The sequence below is a fragment of the Achroia grisella genome, unplaced genomic scaffold (genome assembly GCF_030625045.1).
Source record: "Achroia grisella isolate CSIRO2021 unplaced genomic scaffold, CSIRO_AGI_Agris_v1 utg1090, whole genome shotgun sequence".
Taxonomy (NCBI): Eukaryota; Metazoa; Arthropoda; class Insecta; order Lepidoptera; family Pyralidae; genus Achroia; species Achroia grisella.
Window position 1 is genome coordinate 94953 of NW_026712574.1, and position 25960 is coordinate 120912.

General features: G+C 33.4%; 3 protein-coding genes across 3 annotated transcripts; all 3 read right to left on the bottom strand.

Annotated features, from left to right (window-relative positions):
• Positions 1 to 1430: 1430 nt before the first annotated feature.
• Positions 1431 to 3440, bottom strand: LOC131848580 (CD63 antigen-like). Its single transcript, XM_059198500.1, has one exon. The coding sequence runs from the start codon at positions 3058 to 3060 to the stop codon at positions 2296 to 2298; it is 765 nt and encodes a 254-aa protein (XP_059054483.1). The 5' UTR covers positions 3061 to 3440; the 3' UTR covers positions 1431 to 2295.
• A 314-nt stretch (positions 3441 to 3754) lies between these two features.
• Positions 3755 to 5533, bottom strand: LOC131848617 (23 kDa integral membrane protein-like). Its single transcript, XM_059198540.1, has one exon. It carries the CDS (start codon positions 5457 to 5459, stop codon positions 4680 to 4682), a length of 780 nt encoding a protein of 259 aa, XP_059054523.1. The 5' UTR covers positions 5460 to 5533; the 3' UTR covers positions 3755 to 4679.
• Positions 5534 to 11274: 5741 nt separating this feature from the next.
• Positions 11275 to 12474, bottom strand: LOC131848693 (23 kDa integral membrane protein-like). The gene has a single exon (XM_059198626.1). The coding sequence runs from the start codon at positions 12442 to 12444 to the stop codon at positions 11677 to 11679; it is 768 nt and encodes a 255-aa protein (XP_059054609.1). The 5' UTR covers positions 12445 to 12474; the 3' UTR covers positions 11275 to 11676.
• Between the last annotated feature and the right edge of the window lie 13486 nt (positions 12475 to 25960).

Below are 25960 nucleotides of genomic sequence, written 5' to 3' on the forward strand. Positions count from 1 at the left end.
ACATTGGTACGCCTAATGGTTTGTAATTTTTTTATAGATGATTATGGAATGGTTCACCCGCCTGCGCTAACGGTTTACGCTGGCGGGGCACCAGTGGAGGATGATAAGATGAGCATGAGGTCAGGTCAGTTATGGTTAAAATAATATAATGCCGTCTGCACTAACGGTTTACTTTTTCGGGGCACCAGTGAAGGATGATGCTCATCAAAGGTCAGATCAGCATATCGTGGCAAGTTCATTAAGAATTTATCACTATGGTTTCCAGGCGGAACTGCGTGTATGACATGCTATAGTACATTGTTAGCAATAGGCTCAACAGTCCACATTACTAACAATCCCCTCCCGCAAAGCCTTATATTTGTACGTGATATATATGAATCACGATTCAACTAAAGGTATAAAAGAAAACGTGATTCATAGTGTTAGAAATTCTTTATGACTAAGAAAATTGTTTGCATAATTTGCATGTAGAGATATAATGATGGAAACCGATGAATTGCGGTTTTGTGGTTGTATCTGTAATAATTAATTACAGTAAATATATTTAGACTATATACTAACGGTAAATGGTAACTGATAACTAATATACGTGAATAGCAGACTTTCGTTTGTCTTGAATATTAAAGTGTAGTGCTCAGTAGTCCCATACTCAGAATTATGAAGTTTTATTAAATTCAATATTTCAATTAAAATTAATAAAACTTCATAATTCTGAGATATAATAAATTTAAAACTCTGACTTGCGAAAGTATAAATTTAGACTCCTTTTTAGTTGTTATTAGAGTATAAATGGTTAGTTAATATAATATATAAATATTAAATATATGTAAATAATAAAAAACAGTTTCATTTTACACAATATTTTATTACAAACGAAACGAAACTTAAGACTAGTTTCAACTTATCGTTATCATTAATTTATATATTTATGTATAAAAATAACTTAAATACTAAACACTAAAATATTGGTAGTGTGATTTCGCGGTTATATTACTTATGCTAATAATATGAAACTTTTAGATATTTTTTGCATGCAAAATATATATATTTTTTATTATATGATTTCATGATTTGTACCTATACATTTCTTTCTTTGGCATGTGAAAGCACACTGTCACACATTATCTATATATATTAATTACTCTATTTTACTTAATTATAAAAAAATATATAAATATGGCTGTCGTTATTGTAAAGGACGGAAATTCGTTCCATTAAAAATTGTAACTTAGAAATTATCATTTACAATCACATATATAGAGACGGACAACATTTACAGATCAGTAAAAAAGTTTGTAAAGTATAAAAAATACACGAATATATACTCTAAAAATATTGGCACCACATTTGAATACATTATTTTGAATTAAAAACAAAAAATTATAATATCTGTATATCATGACATCATCGTGTCTCACATATACTTGATGTTGCGTAAAATTTTACATAATAACATACCATTCGTGTCAAAATAAACAGATTTTAAATGTCAAGACTTCACTTCACAATCGAGTCTTCCAAAACAGTATACTATCATTAGTACTACCTCACTAACAAGAAACAAAACACACTGAAATGAGGTCAATTTTGTCTCATAAACGACCTTCTGGCATACCATTGACAAATCTCTTCCATGGCTGTATTATAATACAGCTCACATTAGCATAGTCTTACAAAATCTGCAGTCGAAGCTACACGATACTTAAATTACTATAAATGTGTGTCACGATGTGACACTTGGTGGGGGGGCGAGGTCAGTCAGATCCACGGAGTCTTAGGTACAATTGAGTTTTATTATACATGAGTCAATGAAGGTACCTATTATGAATCATGTACTTAAGAAGGAAACAACTGATTGAGCCCATACGCTCGAATCTGCCTCAACATTTGACCTAAGGCGTGGCCGAAACTGACTCCAAAGAATGACGAATTAAAATAGAAATTGCATTACGTAATTAAACAAGTTCCGAGTGAACGACGGACAATTCCAATGGAATGTATAAAATAAACTTAAACTAATCAGATACACAGTTGAGATTGGTGCGAAATAAAGATTTCTGTATTCCTTTGCCGCAAGGAAACGAACTTTATTCCCTATATAAAGCAAATGCAATAAAACACCGTGAAAGATGTACAGGAAAACTTTCGCTGGCGAGTGAAAGAAAAGTTCGAACCAAATCGGAGTTCGTTTCGTCTCGGAGCGTAAATATGGCGTGAAACTACTTGAATATTGTGACGTTTACATCGACAGATATATACTATTCGGCGGTAATTTAATACTGACTCACTCAACACCTAACATTCCGTCTCACCCTCCTTTCTTTCTGTTATATAATGTTCAACTTCCCGCATTGAATGAAACAGTTTCCACGCGATAATAACGCCTGTTATTTCGACAATAGCAATAATCAACGATGCGCCGGCAATTGATGAACTTATAATCTTAGTGTACACTGATGCAACTTTAGCACATCCTAATCTCTCATTGGCTTCCTTATCTGTGAAATCGCAGGTTGCTCTGTAGTAGCTATCCAAACAGCAGGTCAAAGGCAGGTCATTTCTCCAACTTCTGTAATCTCTCGCGTCGTTAGCACCGCAGCACTTGAGTTTCCTTTCGATCCATCCAAAAGCTTTAAAAACGTCCGGGTTCGATTGGGAATTGTAGTAACCATCGTAAACTGTATCCTTAATGAATCTGTCTGTGTCTTCACCGTCGACGAATACGAAAATTAAAGTAGCTGCGATGAGTTGTCCGACGATGATAAGGGTTAAGAAAATCCCGTAAAGTCCGAGGAGTCCTCTGCTTTCCCTGTTAGCACCACACCATCCACAGAAGGCCACTGTTATTATGAACAGGCCCAATAGAATGAAGAGCCATGGCGCCACCTGAGGCCAGTACACTCTATAGTCCAGCAAATAATGGTTGGTGTTCCTTAACCTCACAAACTCAGCTAACTGCACAAAGAACCAGATCCCTGTCGCAGCTGACACTAGACCGAACACTCCGAACACAATGTTCACACAATAGAGGATGGCCTTCAAAAAATCTTCTTTAGCCATCGTTGGTACCTATCGTCCGTCGTCGCGGATTGTTGTCAACCGAGTGAGAGATGCGATAATGTTGCAACAGATTTTATAAAAGTTCGGACGTGGTTGCGCGCGCGCAGCTCGAGACCTCAAGATCGACTGTTCGGTGCGCCCGGTTTCAACCGTCGAGGTTCGTCGTGACTGCATAAGAGACTGGTTATTCGATGACATACATATGGTATGTACGAGATTTCCAATCAACCACAGGTATGAGTAATTGCGTAAGGCTTTACTCTATCGATATAGTAGGTTTTGTTTATGATACCTCGCTGCTCTATACACTATTATGTTAACAGTAAAGATTGTTATTGATTTGTATGTACATTTATTCGTGGAATAATTATTTTTTAACCTTTCACATAAGTATAAATTTCATTTCATATAAATAGTATTTTCAATTATAAAGTTGATTTAATAGTGTGACAAGCGTATTTTTTTTTTATACAATGAAATATTAAACCTACATACATAATATAATTAATACTTCAACACAAAGGTTAGTCATACCTTTTTTTTAATTAGTTATAAAAGGAGGTAAACGATACATAAACCATATTAAATGATTAATGAATCACTCTATAAAGGTATTTACAATTTATTTCCGTAGAATAAATACCTACGTAGAACATAACAATAATTCTTTGATTTTTGACATTCTTTGATTAAAATATACTACTTAATTTTAATAAATCAATATTTCACAATGAACTCATTCTCACAGCAAATTAAATGTAAACATAAATGCTAGATTATTTATTAGATATTACTTGACGAAACAATGTTTTCCCGCCAATATGATGTTATATAATTAACAATTTTTTATAAATCTAACAGATTTTTAAATTAGAAACTTTTTAAATATTTGCCGAGGCACAGGAAACAGCCTACACTTACACTTAATAACTTATTCGTATTCAATTCTATATGCTAAAGACTCTTTCGTAACTTATATTTGTATTCAGTACAAGCTTTAGACTTTCAAAAAACACATTGCTACTAGTATTTCCTAATCATTTTCTCACATCCGACAAAACAGATTACGTAACACTGCATAAATATCAGTCGAGTGAGGCCCTAAGCCCTTTGTTCGTAAAAACATTGCGTAAACAGTGTGAAGTTAGTCACTTTTCTATAAGTAGAAAGTGAAAACTTCTATTTTAGTTCACAAATATTACGGTAGCAATGGTAGTAATTGTAAGGGAGATCAGGGCTGCGTATGAGTGTGTCCTTAGTCTACAATTGGACAGATTAATGATACAATCATCTCTGAACAAACCCACTCATATAACCGCACCCAAAGGTAACTTAATCTTTACTCATTTTTTTTAATTAGTGTACTTCTCACAGAAAAATTGGTGATCAGAAATTACTTTAAACATCTTAATGTACTGGTATTACGCAAATAATTCTCCATTACACGCCCAGGTGTAGCCCTTTACAACCTTCATACATCAGATGTCACAAACAATGCATTTGCACGTCACTCAAACCTTGTCATGCAAATATGACCTTTATATCCTTCTCATTATCAACAAAACATTATGGCGTTATTACACGCCCGATTAAACAATTCACAAACGCTATACCTATCTTTATATTAAAACTTTTTTGCTCTCAGACTCATGTTGCGCTTGCATCACTCGAGGTCGTGTATTTAGAGACTTAAGAGTTTTAATTGTAACAGCTAAGTTTATTATACTAATTAAAGCTATTAATACAGTTACACCTGACAGTACTTTGATGACAATTCGGGCGTATTGCGTCGCAACTGTTGAGCATCCGTGTCGTTCATTCGCCAGTTTGTTCGTTATCTCGCAGTTGATCGAGTATGGTTCCAACCAGCCGTGGTAATATACATCGCAGCATGACTGTGGGAAATCTGTTTTCCAGTTGACGTAATCACGTGGACCTTCAGCACCGCAGCATTGCAATCTCCTCTCGATCCTCCCAAACGCACTCTCTACGTCGTGATTCTCTTTCATTTGGAAGTATGCGTCCCAAATTGTATCTTTAATGAAGTTATCTGATGACTTACTGTCGGCGAATACTAGAGCTATCACTGCAACGGCTAGAGACACCACAATTGCTATTCCAATGAAGGTGATGTGGACACGAAGTAATCCTACCTTCCTCTTACTGGTTCCAACGAATCCGCAGCATGATATCGACATAACAAGGACGCCGACGATAATGAACAGCCACGGTATCACTTGAGGCCAATAGAGATTGTAGTCCAACAGGTAATGGTTGACGTTTCGCAAATTCGTTATCTCTTTCACTTCCACGAAGAACCACAGGGCTGTGCAAGCGAGAGCCAGCCCCAGGATCGCGTACAGCGCGTTTAGAACGTGTGAGCAGGTGTTAGAACCCATTTTTGATTGCACTCAGATCACGACACGAACGGCGTCCGTCGCCTTGGACAGTTCACAATTAAATGGCGTAATGCGTCGCCGCTTGTTGGTTTTATGAAGAACGCTCTTCTCGATCAAGGCCTTAAGGATTATTTCCTCTGAATGAGTCATAAGGGTTCCATTTCCGCGAAAACATGACGAGTTTACTAATTAGAATGCTAGTTACTGTTCGGATGATCGTAGGTTTACTACTGGAGATAACGCGTGAGTACGCATTATTCATGTTCCCGCCAAAAACAGGTTAATGGCGGTAACTGTAACCGTATTACCGGTATTGTATGCAATTGTTATACAAATTAACGTTTTTGTATTGTATTTATAGATGAAAATCTTGTTTTTTTTTCGTTTTACAGCAACTGGAATGGTAAATATAAAATGTGGAAATTATAACCTTTAAAAAAGAATAAAATGGAATCGCTTTCGTATATTCGTCTAGATGTTTTAAATTACATAACGGATTGTAATGTTTTTAGCAATAGATGGAGTAATCTAAGAGGAAGATTTATATTTATAATACGTGTACACCGGTGTGAAGTCGGGGCGGGTAGCTAGTGTAATAAATTTTAATACTTTATTTATTTACATTTTAATTCGGATTACATCCATATTGTGTTAGTAAAAACTTATAAAACTATGTTAGTAACTTATAATATACATATACGTAGATATATTTAATTCATATATCTGTGTCCACGTCCAGAAGCACTGGGTCCACAATGCAACGTTATCCAGTGCCTCTGGAGCGGACAATCAGGTATATTCGCAACAGTTTTTAGGATTTTCTTTATGTACCTAGTTTCAAATATATAACGAAATCCAATTCATCCTACTTGTTCCTCTTGTAACAATTTATTTATTTAATATTTGTTTAAAATAACATTTATTCAAAAGAGCTACAGGCAAGTTTCCTGCTCATTCGTCTTGTGTTGGATCTGTGTTTCGAAAAAGTTGTAGAATAAAAAAATATAACTATTCAAAAGTGCTTATATTAAGTTTATTTGAATAAATATTATTTCTGTTCATAAAAATGTGGAATCTTGATGGTCAATCGTTGTCTGTACTATGTAATATTATATTATCTGTGTATGTACATATAGGTACTTGAAAAGCACCATAGACTTTGTGATACTAATGGTACCTACTACAATACTACTGGTACTACTAATGGTATATAGTGGTGTTGTCAGTCGTGAAGTAAAGACTGATGTATCGTGCTACTACTACCGTAGCATGCAATTTCACTACCATATCTCAGCCTGTTCCTTTAAACAAAATAAGTCCTACCTGTCCTGTTTGGACAGAAGGCTTGGCTTGGCTATAGAAGTAGATGAGATAAGTTATAATACTAAAACTATGACAGCCTCCGTGGTCTAGCGGTTTAGCACACCGCTTTACTTCTGATAGTCGCGGGTTCGATTCCTCGCAGGGTTAAACATGAGTATAATTCATGAGTATATTGTTCCTTTAGGTCTGGGTGTTTTCTATGTATATTATGTATGTATTTACAAAAAACAATATCTCTAAGTATTTATGTCAGTTGTCTAGTACCCATAACACAACCTCTGCTTACCGGAGACTAGATGGCGCTGTGTTAATTGTCAAGGGTTAAAAAAAATGAGCTCCACGCGGAGGGGTGTTAAACACTCCATTTTATAGAAAAATTCAATAATAAATGTATCTCTGATTTAATATTAATAAGTTTCTTTAGTAACAAAAACATCCCGCTGTTGTACATGATGCTATACATTTAGGATGTAAATTTAAACTTACTTGTAAAAATACTATATTATTGTAATATTACAAGTAGCTCTATATGACGCATACGTTTTTAATTTATTATTAAACTGTTTCGTCATTATAACCAAATTAAACCTGTTTTATATTTTAACTAGTGCTTGCCACTGTGATTCTAACGTCATATATTGATAATAATCTAAATACAATGAATATAACAACTATATGATTAGGGTTGCCAGCTCGCCAAACCTAATAACCGGGCAGACCAGCCAGATTTGGCAGGATTGGGTAAAAAGGCCAGATACTCTACATCGGTGTTTCCCAATTAGTGGTACGCGTACCCCCAGGGGTACGTGAAGTTGCATCAAGGGGTACGTGGGGCTATCAGTAAAACAAACATACACACACACTCACAAAATTTCACGTATATAATATTAGTGTGATTGCTACAATAATGGGTACGCAAGGTTTGAGGTCTTTGTTGAAGTGGTACGCAGCAAAAACTATTTGGAAACCACTGCTCTACATTATTGAGGTTTTTTTATAGATGTCTAGCTGTTCCCGCGACGTCGTCTGAGTGGAATTTAACTTTATTTTTATAAAATAAAAGTAGCCTAAGTTACTCCTTATTACATCAGCTACCTGGCAGTAAAAGTCCCGTCAAAATCGGTCCAGCTATTTCCGAGATTAGCCAGAACAAACAGACAGACAGACAAAATTGAAGAAAATGTTATTTTGGTGTATATACCGTATTTATATTCATATGTATGTAGTAAAAAACGGTTATTTCAATATTACAAACAGACACTCTAATTTTATTTATATGTATATGTGTGTAGATATATAAATTATATATATCCCTTCGATGGGGTGATAGACTGGTTATTATTATTAATATATTTTTTTTTAAACTTAAAAAAAATCTCAACTCCCCTCTTAAGGAGAGGCAACTTAACCCCGGCAGAAGCACAGTCGGCCGAAGTTCAGGGCCCCAGGGAGAGAAACCGGCGTACAATGCTGGTAGAATCTAAGAGCACCGCTTTCTGCATTTTTCTTTAATATTATTATTATACTCGTATATATCTTCAGAGTAGACCAATTCCTACAAGCAGTATTCTATTCAAACCGAAAACGTACTTGTGTTATTTTACGGCAATATATTGGTAGGTATGTAATCATGACATCATTATAAACATCTGAGTTAACGTAAGCTGTATACTTTACCAGTTAGGGTATTCGTTATTTTTATTATTCAAACGTTTGTATTCATGAGTATGATTGTTTGTATCGGTTTAGGTGTTTTCTATAAATATTAATAATAATATATATATATATTGCAAATCCCAATCTTTACAATATTTGTTACAAAAAACACATGCCGTATTGTAAGAAATTTTTTTCGTCATCACATTCAATTTCCTCATGGATGTTTTAAACTCATCGTTGACTAAGGCTCGCGTGCTTGATCACAATGTTCTTAATATTCTTTATGTATTTTAAGTTACTATTTAGGTATTTTAAGTCAATAAAGTGTATATAAACCCAGATAGAATTTGTACGAAGTCGTCTACTGGAACATCTCAGTCATTTCAGCAGCTTTGTGATCTGTGTTTCAGTTGTAGATTGCAAATGATCAAGATCCAGTCAAGTTACAGGATAAGAGGCACTATTAAGTCCTCTAAAATTGCTACGCATGATTGGTCACATGATAACGTGATATCCGTAGTGCTGTTCATGTACATAGGCAACGGTTACCGTTTACCATCAGGTGGGCCATCTGATTGTTTGACATTCCAATTACATAAAAAACCGCGTGGAGATCGACCTGACGTTGAACATTATTTACAATAGCGTCATTATTCTAAGTCATGACTAATAATTCCCTCCCTCCGTTTCCTTAATACATTATGTCAATGAATCAACAGACATTACCTATATCTTCTATACAGCAACTACTCGTGAGGTCGTCTCTTCTGAAGGGCAGCTAGCTGTCTCTGGCATAGGAAAAAGAACCTTCAACCTTAGAAGTTAAGCTTTAGATTCGTATGGGTATCAACACTGTCCGACGACCACCTACTGCAGCCACCAATGAGCTGTTTAAGATTTGTTGCAATAGAAGGATAAAATGATAAAATAAGGCAGTGTCAATACCAACACTTAGTATTCACATTAATTGCATACACGCTCGTCATTCTATAGTATATCTGTGACGAATTACAAATTGCGCGGGAAAATAAAAAAGACTGTTACAAGACTTCTGCCGATTATCCTACTGCGGTTGCGCGCAGTGCAATATTGTTTATCTGTGGTGCATTATGATTGCGCGGGAATATAGAAAAGACTATTAAACTTACAAAACTTCTGCAGATCATCCTACTGCGGCTGCGCGCCTTACAATATTATGTATCTGTGGCACATTATGACTGCGCGGGAAAATAAAAAAGACTGTTACAAGTTGTACTCTATTCTATATGTCCATAATTTAGTTTTAATTCAATAATATGGTCAACCAATGTTGAAATTCGATCATAATCACTTTAAATAATAAGTTTGAACTTTATTTAGGTTATATAATGTTTTAAATTATATAACTATTGATTTTAAATTATATAAATGATATTTCGGCAGTATTGCAACCGCCAATTTATTTAGGTTCTATTGTCAAAGACTTCTTTATGTATGTATGTCAAATACATAGTTTTTTTTTTTATTAAAAAATGTTTTACGGCTCTGGTTACAAATCCTTTTTAGCCCAACTTAACAAGTGCACTAACTCGAAATTTTACAATACACTTTACAATTAAAGTCAATGACCAACATGTATTTGTTTCTTCTGACATTTCTCTGTTCTAACGAACTTATCTTAAAAACAATCACAATTTCTTCACAGTGTTGGAAATAAATTTATATAAGTCCTTGAATAGTATAGGCCTTGATAAGATCTCTTCTAGAGACTTCGGTACTGCATCACTATGCTCTTGAATCTCGTGAATAAGTATATGTAATGTTGCCATTTAACATCAGGGATTAGATTATTTACCATTCCAAAACCAAAATGGAAAATTAAATAATAAAACAAAATTATTGATTACATATTTAATATTTATATTTAAAAATAAAAATTATTAAATTATTAAACGTAATTGCGTGATGTCATATTAAGAATAGTAATAGGTATTTATGGTTATATTATAATTAGAATTAAAAATTCACATATATTACATTCATATTTATAATTAAATAACGATTATTCATTAAAAAAAATATTTATTTGTTCATATACATTATGGTAATTCTATTAATTTACAGTACTATATACATATAATACACATATAAGATGAATGACATTTATTGCTTGACACAAAGAATAACAAAAAGAATTAATGAATCAATTAGAATTTGATATAATCTAGAAAGTTGGGTCCGTATAATATTACATTGTATTGCGTTATATTTTGTAATATTAATAACAAAATTGTAACAAGTTAATAATTTACAAAATAAATAAATATTTATTATTTACACTGGGCGGAGGTTCGTATTGTATATCTCACAAACAAATAAAGATGATAGTATATATGTTGTGTGATGATATATACAAAAAAAGAGATGTAATTTAATAAAGATTTATATACAGTACTACCCGCCCCGGCTTCACACGGGTGTACATGTATTATACATATAAACCTTCCTCTTGAATCACTCTATATATTGCTAAAAACTGCGTTAAAATCCGTTGCGTACTTTAAAAGATCTAAGTGAATAGACAGCGGCAACGAATTCCTTTTATACTATGAAGAGACATATGATATATAGTTATATATATATATATATATATATACTACATCCGTATGTATAACATCCATGTTCGACCTACAATAAGATTTACTGGCAGTTTTCTAAATTACTTTATCTATGTTTAAAAAAGAAGTATTCATTTAGATTATGATTTTTATCTACAATTGTCACTGCGCTTTGCTATAGTAAACGTCTAAAATCATATCTCTTATTAATTAATATTACTGTCTGTCTGTACTATTAAAAATTGTATGAGCAGTATAATGAACAATAAGCACCATACATACACACATCATTCATCTCAGTATAAAGCATTCACAAATTAATTGTAACACTTATCTGATCTCCACAAAGGTTACATTGTTTAACCAAATGACGTAAACTATACAATGAACAATCTGTAAATCCTATACACTAATATTGCAATAATTTACCTTATATGTATCTATACAATTGTATATTTAATAACTAAAATATTTACAAATATTTACATTAATTTATCACGCGGAAATACATTTTTATTTATTAATTAAATGTAATTAACAAATTAATGAATTCACAGATTGAAAACAATCCATAAAAATTACTCGTACATATTATGGAGATTCTTTGGCAAATTACAAGGAAAATAATAATTATTTATTTATTTTTCTCTTAAAGGCATTTTCAATGTATCTATATCGTTATTATGTGGCAGTCTGGTCGGGTTCCTCTTTAAGTTACCCCATAAGAAAATGGCTACAACTAAATTTATAATTCCTACCAAACTGCTAACCAACGACGCTACAGATAAGGCCAGAATAAATATCCTAGCGTACTCTGTGACCACCTCTATACAGCCATGACGTTCATAAGTTATGCTATTACTAAATTCACATGCTCCGGAGTTAGGATGGCAACAAGACTTCGGGAAATGTGTCATCCAGGATGTGTACTCATTTGGATTCTTCGCGCCACAGCATCTGAATCTCGTCTCGATCTGTCCGAACGCAGTTGCGATGTCATCGTGCGCTTTCATCTCGGATTTTGCATCCCAAATTACTTCAGATATAAAATCGTCAGTTGGTTTTCCATTAGCGTATACAAGCGACACGCAGCCCGCTGCGATGGATCCAATTATTGCAATTATTAGAAATATATAATATATTACTAATACACCATTTCCTCCACACACACTGCAGTAACCACATAATGATACGAGAACTAATAGCACACCGACTGCTAGAAATATCCACGGAATCGCTTGAGGCCAGTACACTTTGAAATTAAGCAGATATCTATCACTGTTACGTAAGTTAGTGATGTTCTTCAACTCTATAAAATACCATATTGACACTGCAGCTAACGCGAAACCGATTAGAGCGTACAAAACGTTCAAAATCACTGACACAGACCTCAAAATGGTGGCCATGACTGCTCTAATTTCTATACACGTGCGTGCTTCTGGAGCGCAAACAATTTAATAGATGATCACAACGTACCAATTGCTTTTATATGTCAGGAAACTGAATGGGTTAATCATCGCGTTGTAATTATGGTGTTGGGATGCTCGATACTTTAGTTGTTATTTATTTCGATTTGAATTTCGAATACGTTATATGATAATGCAAGTTTATAGTTTTAATTGACGCAGGAAATATTATTATTATGCCATAATAGCTTAGTTAGTACCAATTTAATTATTCTAGAATTTTCTGGAATGTAATTATTTGGAAGATATAGATTATATAGATACGTTTCGTTATACACAGTGTATTCGTTTTTTTAATTGTAGTGAGAGATATATTACAGTAGAATTCGACCATAAGACTAATGCAAAATTCAATTAGAGTACAGTCAGAAACATTTATATCTAAATCATTGTTAGGTATTTTGTCAGTGACATTATTGACAAGTATAAATAATTAGCTTTAAGTTACCAACTAATTTAGACGGCCTCGGTTAACTAGCGGTTTAACACACCGCTATATTTTCGATGGTCGCGGGGTGGATTCTTCCCATGGTGCATACGTTTGTTCCTAATAATGATTGTTTGTACCGGTCTGTATTTTTGTTTTTCATTTATCTAGTACCCATAACACAAACTGCTTACCTTGGTACTGGATGACGTTGTGTGAATTGTACAGGAGTGTTACTATAATTAGTTAACGTATGTAATATTACCTTATCTGTGATTAAGGTCATTTAAATAACTAAAACTTGTTCCATTTCGGTTCAGTAGTTGATTATAAAATGGCCACCCGCCTGCTCTATCAGTATATACTACCAGGGAACCTGTGGTGGATGACAGGATGAACATGAAGTCAGGTCGATTAGCTCATTATGGTCAATTTACCATTAATTAACCAAGATAGTTAGCGGTTTACAAACTGCGTTTTACGAAGACTTTATTTTACTAATATTATAAAAACGAGAGTTTGTAAGTATGGATGTATGGATGTGATGATTTTGATGAAACTTTATAGTAATATAGCTTATACATCAGACATGATATAACATCATCATCTGCTTCTTCCTTATCCCCGGAGTAATATATTTTTCTCTTCAATTCATCCCTTTTCCATCCATACCATCCAGACGAAGCTATGCAGGACTAGTCCAACAATACTTTATATAATCTACTGAGACTACAACCATATTGTTATTCTACTATCATACTTTATATATTATTGAAATTGGATCCCTTGAGATATTATTTATATAAATACAGTATATAGACAAAGTATACCAGAAGCCATTTCATAAATAAATATAACATATATAGGTATCAATGGAGTCTCTAGAGTCTAAATGAAGTAAATACTGCATGTATTTAACAATTAATACGACGTTCAAGAAGAGTTAGCATCGCCTCTACCAGCATTAAACGAAAATAGATTCTATGTACACCAACATATGGTTGAAAATGTGACTTTGTCTAATATTACACAGTAAACAAATTCTTTGTTTTTAATGAGATAAGTCTGAACACAACCATCACAAAATTGGTATTACAGGTTCATACAAAAAATATTTTTTATGTGTGACTGAAACCTAGTAGAATTATCATTTTATATCATTTATTTGAAATACAACATTATATATACACTAGCTTTTGCCCGCGGTTTTCGCCCGCGTTAATTTATCCCCTTAGGGGTGGAATTCATCAAAATCCATTCTTAGGGGATGCCTACGTCATGGAAGCTTTATGCATGCAAAGTCTCAGCCCGATCGGTTTAAAATTGACAAAGTTTCATACAAACTTTCATCCCCTATTTTATCCCCTTAGGGGTAGAATTAATCAAAATCCTTCCTTAGCGGATGCCTACGTTATAACATGTACCTGCATGCCAAATTTCAGGCCGATCCGTCCAGTGGTTTGAGCTGTGCGTTGATAGATCACTATGTTAGTCAGTCACCTTTGATTTATATACATTTAGATATAGAGACAGCCACGTTGGTCTAGTGGTTTAGCACACCGTTTTACTTCCAAGAATCGCGGGTTCGATTTGTAACTGTTAATTAGAAATTACAAACTTCAATTTTATTTATTTGTATACATTAGTCTATCCATTACCATTTACGCGAAACTGACTGTACTTATATTATTGCCACATTTTCCTGAATAATTTGTCATAAATATTTATTAATTTAAACAAGAGGACATTATACATATATGATAGAGTCAATAAGATCTCTATTCTTATCAATCCTCAATAATAAAGGGATATTGTTAATTTAATTACTTTATGTAGGCCCTAATCGTGAGTTCTACACTATAAACAGGATCTTCAAACGGGAGTTGACCCTCAGCCCACTCCATAAGTCTCCGCAGTTTTAATATTATATATGTATATATATTTATTTTATGTGTGACTGTTGATCCTAGTAGCAATGTATGTCATTTTATATCATTTCACTGGGGTACCATCAAATATTCCTGGTGAATTTGCCACGATTTATAAATATACCTTAAGTTCATCTCATCGTCCTCCACTGGTGCCTCGCCAGCGTAAACCGTTAGTGTAAATAAAATTGTAAAGAAAGAAAGAAAGAAAGAAAAATATTTATTGACAACCATTATTGATATAAATATACATTGACACATTTGACATAGGTATATTTTACACATATATATATAATATATATATATGTATGCACACATATACACATATATACACAAGTAGAACAATGACAAACATATATCTATTTTTATTACTTAATTGTACAACTAAGAACCTAAAATTAAAAACCTTAATAATATAATATAATAACTAAAATATATTATCGAAAGGAGTCCCTTTAGGCAAAGTTCCGAAGATACTGGCAGCGTTCCCACTTACAAAAAAGATCTATAATATTTATATACAATGGTTTTTTTATGGATGATAATGGAATGGAGCACCCGCCTGCGCTAATGGTATACGCTGGCGGGGCACCAGTGGAGGATGATAAGATGAACATGAAGTCATGTCAGTTAGCCCATCGTGACAAATTCACCAGGATTTTATAATGAAGGTTTCCAGGGGGAACCGCGTGGAGGTCAACCTGACATGGTACATTGCTAGTAATGGGGTCATGAGACCACATTACTAGCAATCCCCTTCCCAATACATTGGTTGGCAACATGGCTGACACTCAGCATTTATGGCATTCAACATTTTAGCTATATGGTATATACTCGACCAGCTCTGGCCAATAGCATTATAATAGTTAAAAAAAGGAATAATCAAAAGTTTTCATTACATAGTATATATGTATTTATTTATTTAATCTAAATATAGGTATATAACTCGAAGGTGACTGACATAGTGATCTATCAACGCACAGCCCAAACCACTGGACGGATCGGGCTGAAATTTGGCATGCAGGTAGATGTTATGACGTAGGCATCCGCTAAGAAAGGATTTTGATTAATTCTATCCCCAAGGGGATAAAATAGGGGATGAAAGTTTGTATGAAAATTTGTTAATTTTAAACCGATCGGGCTGAGATTATCCATGCATAAAGATAATATGACGTAGGCATCCCTTAAGAAAGGATTTTGTTAAATTCCAACCTTAAGGGGATAAATTAACGCGAGCGAAGCCGCGGGCAAAAGCTAGTACTATATATGATTATGGACTCATTGAAATCTAAATAATATTTTTTTTACATTGTTTTTTTAAATTGTAAACATATTTTTCGTGTTGTATGTTGTACTGACGGAGTGATCATTTATTATATGGGTTTTGGCACCAATTTTATTTGTGTTTCTCACTGTGACCTATTGATAATGCATTTAAAATCAATAAAAATAATAATAAAAGATAGAACGATAATAATTTATTGTATAATCTAAAATCAAGTATGTTGTAAATTGTTGCATACCCGATAGGGTGAAACTGTTGATACATAGCTATATATATTGTTATACCACCCACAAAAAAAATGTACCCACACAGTTAGCAATAAAGATATATTCTATTCTATTCTAACGTGTTGACAGAAAAAAAAATTTTTTTTATTTATTTTTAATTAAATTTCATGTGCTAACATATGCTCTGCCCACATAAATATCTGTTGGCCCAATGGTTAACCAGGAGAACGTGCCTTAAGTTGTTAAGTTTATCTGTATTTGTGTGTTAAAGTTTTATTAAATAAAATAAATAAATAAATATAAAAAGACATTTACCAGTACAAAAGTATCTATCTAACATATCTTCTATTCTTTTGCCAAAAAACTGTTTGTCTGTTTGTGTGTTAAAAATACTTAAACTCATTCTTTTTGTAAGTACATATATATATAAATGCTAGGACCGGTACAAACAAATGTACACATAAATACAAATGTTTGTATCGTGCGAGGAATCGACCCTCGACCATCGGATGTAAGGCGATCAGTTAAATCAGTAACCACCAAGGCCGTCAATGGTAAATAAGGCTGGATCCACATTATAAGGTCGATCATGATTTTAGAATTAATATTAATTTAACATTATTTCAATATACAAATAAACCTTTGACAGAAAATGACTGTAAAAGCAGTGGCACTCAATGAGGAAATAGCCATTATTATTGCTAAAAGTTGCATATAGATGGCGTGATTGGTATCGATGGAATTCTTCATAGTTTTGCAAACGTTTTAAAAAACAAAACTGTGTTTTCAAAAATGTTTAATCAATTTTTAAAAAGTTATGTATACATGTTAAAATGAAATAATGCGTTTAGAAAAGTAATTTTCATATATTTACTCATTTTGTTATTTTCCAGTACTTAATTACACTTTAATCAGTGCTAATATGGGGCTCAATGTTTTCAAAATGCTTTCATAGATGGCATTGTCGTCATTTGTATCGGCCTAATTAAATGTCTTTTTTATATTTTCCAATAATAAGCACTTAATATATTATTATTGTAAATTAAACATATAAAAATTTTTTAAGTAAATTAAAAATAGCCGAACAAGCAAGTAATAATATTTCCAATAATATATGTATGAAGTGTTGTCATATTATAAATAAATACATGTATTATCGATTTTTTTAATAATCGATAACAGGATTTTTTACGCATTATTTGATGATGCTTTTAATAGTCGTTGTGAACAGTAATTTTTCATTATTTTGTATTATAGCAGTGTTCCGTTTCAAAGAACGGAATATAGTAGTACATTATTAGTGTCGTTGGTTATTTGCATTTGTACTGAAAAATCGATTACATAATAATTTAAAATATCGAGTACGAATCGTAGTTGTCTTCGAATACTGGCAACTGGTAAGATTAAAATAGTATTTAAAAAAAAGAGAGAAATCGATCCTAATTCGAATACCATAAAGTTGATTTTCCTTTCTCATTAATATCATAGCAGTTTGTTTTTAATTTGCGTATGACTCTGTGGTATGATGTTTAACGTGTATTGTTATTGTACGGTGCATACATTTTGAAAATTATATTTTAATGTAGGTACATACAAATCATACATTTCAAAAATTATATTTTAATGTAGGTACATACATTTCTTTCATACATTTTATACATGTCAAAAATTATCTTTTAATGTATACATACATAATATTTCGTACATGTCAAAAATTATCTTTTAATGTAGGTACATACATTTCTTTCATACATTTCAAAAATGAACTTTTTATTTAGGTACACACATTTCTTTCATACATCTCATACATTTCAAAAATTATATTTTAATGTAGGTACATACATACATTTCTTTCATACATTTCATACATCAAAAATTATATTTTAATATAGGTACATTTTTCATACATGTCAAAAATTATTTTTAATGTGTAATACATTACTTTCATACATTTCAAAAAGTATCTTTTAATGTAGGTACATAACACCCCATGTCAGATCTTGTATTTATTAAAAATAATGCCAAAAATATTAGATGAATATATTTTTAATACGAATATTGTTTTATTTTTGTTCATCAACTTTATCCCTCACTAACAATACTAGTAGTAGTACATAACCTGGTTTAAAATAAAGATATTGAAAGATATACGAGTAATTCAGAATGTATTCGTGAAATCGAGACAAATAGACAGACTGATACTTTAGCATTTATAATATTTGTAAGAATATCGCTATTAAAAATAGGGGTTGGTGAAAGACGGGTGAAAATTTAGGCGTGTATGTATTTTCAATGTAACATTATAAATAAATAAAAAAATGTCCATAATACAAATCAATATTTTTTCGGGGTAGGCCACCCCTATGACTTAGGGGTATAAAAAATAGATAACAACCCTACCTCAGACCTGGCAAGTATACATATCAATTTTCATCATGGGAGAAATATGGCAACTAACACTGTGATACAAAATTTATATATTGTAATACATTACCTCTAATTAATATATATATATATATATAGCGGCGCACCCGCCGGTAAATATCTGTTGGCTCGTTGCTAAGCAACGGATACCCCGGTAGCGGTTGGGTAACGCCGGCGGCAGTTGGTCGTTGTACCGCACGCAGCGCAATAGTCTTACAACTTATTTTAATTATTTTAATGACGATCCAACAATATAAGATATAGCGGAATTCTCATTAGGTAAAAGAGGGGTACATCGTAGAATACATGAGGTATATACCAGTAAATTAATTGTAGCTAAAATCAGTCTCATACATATAACGATTGAAATAAAAAAACTGTTTGTCCGATTTTGATACGTAAAGTATAAACGTATCAAAATCAGGCTATCTTAGCGCAGACGCATTACAACATATAAAAAAATAGGCATGGAATGTAAAATAAACCATAACATAATAGGTATATACATTGGCAATAAGCCATATCTGCAGAGTGTCGGCTAACGATACTATACCTACACATTTACATTGAATCTTGAATCGTAATGAGGTACACGATACAGTTACCTACATATCTTGTATATCTATCTTTGTAAAACAGATGTCATGTAGACTGAATTGACTGCCATCTATTTTCATGATTGTTACTAAGCACCCACTAGTAATCCGAACTGCTTCAGATTTAACATTATTTCAATATACGAAGAATAGCCCGAGTTAGGAACCATTTTCTTGTATGGGATGGGGTATCTGTATGTAATAATGTTATCTGTGGTAAAAGTAAATAAAATATGCTGTAATTTTTCCAATAATTAGTCACATATATGTGAACTTGTCTGACATCTGTCCAAAACTCCAAACCAATGTCCCCTACATTTCACATATAACATTTCTGTTAACACAAAATCAGTGTTTAGTACTCTATTAGAATAAAAAATATATATAGATATAAAATATTAAAGAAATCTTAATAATAAATAGGAATGCTTTAAATACAAAAAATATATATTACAGTTAGATGTGGAATTGTGTTTTGTAAATTTTTTTTCGAACTAGTTTAATGCTGTTGGCTTCTGCTGGCCTTTACAACGTTACGAGACGCTAGAGGGCGAGTGCAGATGGCACTCCAAACCCGCGGGAGGACTTCCGAAGCGGCTGATGGCCAACTCCCGCCTAACTTTTCTAAATCTATAGATTTGTGTGTACCATTGACACAAGTCTCGTCCATTTTGTTACATTCTGTATATTTCACTACAATAAACATTTTATAAGTACACAATGTAATAAAACTGGTTTAAAAAAAAATCAGTTGCATTTCTTGCTATTTCCTCACAATTGTATCTTGTATGCGGTATATATATTTATTCCCTACCGTCCAGCGGTAGGGAATAAATATTAACAAAAAAAATACTTTCATAAGCGGCTAAAATGTCCTACATGAATAAATTGTTTTTGAATTGATTTTAATAATATATCTATATATATATATATTCTTGTGCATTCAAATGGAACATGTTCATGCAAGGGCGTCGCATAAAACGACGCTATGCAAAGCCGGGGCTGGGCATTAGTACATTGTTACAATTCAAATACGACAGACCTTGCAAATCTTTCGTCTCCCTTTTATTAATAGCAAATAACCGAGATAGAACTATACATTGTGTGCGCTTATAAAGGTCATGTAGAGTATCTGTATGGTAGTTTTTTTTTTAATTTTTTACATAGTTCCTACTTTTTTTATAGACTGTTATGAGTAGTATTCAACGGTATTTGGTACCGGAATAAACCCATTGTACGGATTAGTCATGGACGATACGTATCGTATAGAGTTACGATATTCATGTATCGGTTTAATATCTGATATCGTACGCATACCGTGTATTCGATAACGTCATGTTATCTGCTTTTAAATCAAATCAAATATTATTCATCTAAGCAGGACCGTCTTTCAACTATTGGAGGCCCTGGGCACATTTGGATATAATATTAATAAATATTTTGTTAGAATGGATAAAACCATTTTTGAACATGACTCTTTAGAGATGTACATGGGAATGCCCTAACTTCAAAACAAACCAAGCAAAAATATTTTTATAAAGTTGTTATGTGATAAGTTCAAGTTCTTGCTAGACATTTATAAAAAAATAACGATAACGAACAAATTGAACAAAGTCGGTAAGCATTTATTAAGACTGAGTTTTAGGCGAGAGTTCAGTAGATAGCTACTCAACTTTATATAATATCCTTATAGTTTAGTAATGGAGTAGGGACTAGACTAGATAAGGGGGCCCCAATCCTTCGCGGGGCCCTGGGCACGTGCCCAGTGTATTCTGTGGGGAGAGGGGCCTGCATCTAAGTATATTACAGACTCTTATATTAGTCAGATCAGAACAATTTCGAGCTAAGAGGTACTGACAAGAAACGAGCTCAAAGGTGCTTGTATGTGTTTAAATTAATACAGATTAATTATTAATTCAATTAAGGAGAATACAGTGACATGCATAATGAAATAATTAAATCAATAGCCGACGACCGACGACCTCGATGGTCTAGCGGTCTAGCACACCGCTTTACGTCCGATGGTCGCGGGTTCAATTCCTCGCACGACACAGACATTTGTATTCATGAGTATGATTGTTTGTATCGGTCTGGGTGTTTTTTATGTATATTAAGTATGTATTTACGAAAAAAAATTATCCATTTATTTGTATCAGTTATCTAGTACCCATAACGCTAGCTTAACTTGGGTCTAGATGGTGCTGTGTGAATTGCCCTGAGATTGTTATTATTATTATAGGCGTAACCGGAGATTACTCAAATCAAGTAGTAAGACTCATAATGCCGGATTTATATTTTTTATGAGTGTAGTCCACTTTATTTCTGCCGCCCCATGGATACCTTTCTAAAATAATAATTTTCTTTAAATTAATTGTTCGACTTTTATACTTTGAAATCGTGTGACCTAGGACGCTGCCGCCCCTAGGACGCTGCCGCCCCTAGGACGCTGCCGCCCCTAGGACGCTGCCGCCCCCAGGACGCTGCCGCCTTTAGGACGCTGCCGCCCCTAGGACGCTGCCGCCTCTAGACCGCGGACCGACTAAATAAATAAAATAAATAAATAAATATAAAAAAATCCTTTAACAACATTAGTATAGTTATGGAAAAACCTCGACATTAAAAATAGAATAACGCGATAACCATAAATAAAGTAGTAGTAATAATGTCTGTCGAATTTGTCACAACGACGAGCTGAGTAAACTGACCTCATGCTCATGTTATCATCCTCCACTGGTACCCCGCCCGCGTAAACCGTTAGCGCAGGCGGGTGTACCATTCCATTATCATCCATAAAAAAAATAACAATATCTCAGGATAATTCACATAACGTCATCTAGTCACAAACTAACCAGAACTTGTGTTATGGGTACTAGATATAAATTTATAGATACATCTTTTTTGGTATATACATATATAATATACATAGAAAACACCCAGAGCGATATAAACAATCATGCTTATGAGTACATATGTTTGTACCGTGCGAGGAATCGAACACTACCATCGAAAGTAAGGCGGTGTGCTAAACCCCTGGACCACTGAGCTCGTTGACGTTCTAAAAGGCTTTAATATAAATCATTATTAAAATAAACTTAAAATAATTAAAAATATAAAATAAATAAATATAAAAATAAATGTATTATTTATTGAACCTATTTCCACCACTCCGCAATTCCTCTCAGTAACTCAAAGGTTGACTGGAAGAAATCTTTTGTCCTTTTATTTATAATATTATTGTACAATAAATTATTACAAACAAACAAACAAGTAATATTTTTTTCAAATTACTCTATATTAAGGTTTAATAAGGGTCGGTAACACCCCTGGTGTTTCAAGAGTCCATAGGCTACGGTAACGGTTTACCATCAGACGGGCCGTATGCTTGTTTGCAACCATAATAGTATAAACAATATTACAAATGTGAAAGTCGTACTTTTTTGTCACTAAATAACACTGTAACGGCCGGACGGATTTGAATGAAATTCTTTACATGTTTAGATCAAGTCCCAGCTTAACATATAGGATACTCTTTATACCAAATTTATGCATACAAAGCCTCGTAAAACAACTAGTTTAATTGTAAACTTTTACACGAGTCCTATCACGTTTGCTTCAACATAAAATAGGTAATTAAAAACTGTAAACGACAAACACACTCATAACTATTACGTGGCAAATGGGAAAAAACGTTTGGGTTTTTATTTACTATGTTTGTGTAAACAAAATGACAACTGATGACATATTTATCTTGTCAATACATTTTTTTCTGTTATATTATATTTTGAGCAAAACCTATTGTTCACTAAACGATTACTTGAATGACGAGCGTGCATAGCAATAGTTGTTCACGCACGGGATTTTCATTGAATGTTAGACATCGACACCTACATAAGTACACCAAGTAAATGAACTGGCTTTTAAAAAAAAGAAATTCATTTGAATTTCTTGACAGTTCTTCTCAACTATAATAAACTGCCAGAGTCTACGCTAAATCTTGCAAAGAAGCAATTCAAATCTTATATTAAACAAATGTTATGTAAAAAAGCCTATTATAAAATAGATGCATTTATAGATGATGGCAATATATAGCAAGAATAAGTTTATTTGCGGACAACGTTATAATTTTAATTTTCATACTGCTTTCTTGATATATATAGCGCAGCGGCTTTTATATTGATTGCCGCATGTATCCGTATGTAAAGTGCGAATACTGTAACTACCATATAGTAATTTTTGTAGCTGTGACGTGGTCGTGTGGAATGAGTAGTCATGCTCACTAAAGTGTCCAGACATGTGGCGGCGTGGTGGGCCAGGTCATTGGGCTCCCTAAAATATGGTCGAGCGCAGTGATGGCTGGCTCATCCGTCATACTCGTGAAACGAGTGCTGCTTGTAGGGACTGGTCTGCTCTTATCACTACGACTGATTTAATCTTATTGCATATTTATATTTGACCCAAAAATTAGTGCTTGTTGGTAGTTTGTATTCACACGTTTCGACTTGTAAATGTAAACTTACAAGGATTATTTAAAAGAGCAACACACAAGTTTCTTGCTCGTTCTTTTTGTGATGAGACAGCTTTCCGAACGAGTGGTAGATAAAAAACAAATTGTTATGACTATTCAAAAGTGCTTAAATTAAGTTTATTTGAATAAATGATTTTCTATTCTATTCTATTCTACTGTATCTGTATACTGAACTGGTAGGAAAAAATATTGATACAAAAAAAATTACGTTAAGCCTCTAAAACAGTGATTACCGAAGTGGTCTATGTTGCGGGTGAATAATACGATGTTGTTGGTTGAGACGATGTATATTACAGATGATGATAAACTGACAATATGTACATAGAAATAATGATCTTATATACTAAATAAAAATAGGAAAATGTAAGGTGGGGTGACACTGTTTAGACACAGCAGTGCTTAGTACACAATATTGAATTTGTCTTACTAGACATTATTAAATGCAATTATTATTCTGATGTATCTAGGTGACTGTGTCCCATATCTATATCGACCCCCAGGGGTCTATGACAAACTGCAAGGGGTCTACGACAGAGGTCATCTGATTGTTTTTACTTTATGATTTTAACACAAAACTTTACTATAGTTACAAATTTACATCAATACCAGATAAGAATGACCCCCATTCTTATCTGGTATTGATGTAAATTTTATATATTTATATTTATGTAATTATATATATATATTTTTATTATATATTTATCCAATACCGAAAAATATAGCAAGGGGTTTACGACACAAAAAGTTTGGGAACCTCTGCTCTACAACGTTAGCCCATCTTTACGAATTCACCTGGAATTTATCACGATGGTTTCCTGGGGTAACCGCGTTAATTTAACATGGTACATACTAGCAATGTGATTAATCAATAAATTCCTGGTCATCAATAAAATCAATAAATTCATCACGATGGGCTAACTGACCTGACCTCATGCTCATCTTATCCTCCACTGGTACCCCGCCAGCGTTACACTGACGGTTAAGTGAAGGCGGATTAACAAACATCCATACTTATAAACTTTCGCGTTTATAAATAATATTGGTAAGTAATAACGGTCTACGTTATTATAAATATATATAAAGTGCGTATAAACAGATGGACTACCGAATTATTTTGTTCACTTCGCACCATCTTTGTTTAGTGTACGAGTATGCTCATAAATTATCTAATAATAAATAGTACGGCGTAGTGATAGGAGTAATTGCACGCAGGGTTGCCAACCATACTTTATAATAAAGTATCCTACTTTATTTTTGGTAATTATACTTTATACTTTAACATAAAGTATGCCAAAATACTTTACTGTGATGCGTACAACAAAATACTCATTATGGGTACTTAACGATTTATAATTACTGACCGAAATGTTAGACGTCAATTGTGAGTTGTGACATTTGTCACAGCGCTAGTGTTAAAATCACACAAAAATACGTTTTGAATAAAAGCTTGAAAAATACTATTTATTTCTAATACTTACTTTTCCTATCCAAACCAGTTTATACGCTTTATCTGTCAAAAACAGTTGGCAACCCTAATTGCACGTAACAAGGTCACAAAATTAGACTTTAATTGGTTTATTGAATGGCAGTGCAAGCACGAACAAATGATTGCTGAGTTCTGTGGAAAAAAGAGGCATAAATAATAAATCAGCGGGGGTTGGAGGAAGGAGATTATTAGTAATGTAGACTACTGACCACATGTTTTTTAGGATGATAATGGAATGGTGCATACGCCTGCGCTAAAGGTTTACGCTGGCGGGGCACCAGTGGAGGATGATAAGTTGAGCACGAGGTCAGGTCAGTTAGCCCATCGTGACAAATTCACCAAGAATTTATCACGATGGTTTCCAGGGGGAACCGCGTGGAGGTCAACCTGACATGGCATGTTACTAATGGGGTCATGAGTCCACATTCATGAGTACACTTTTCCCTACGTGCTAGTACTGTATTATGTCAGTCATGAAATTCATGTGTGTAGCTGACGATTCCCCATATCAACACCTATGACGTGCCTTCGCCATTCTATTCAAACAACAATCCCATG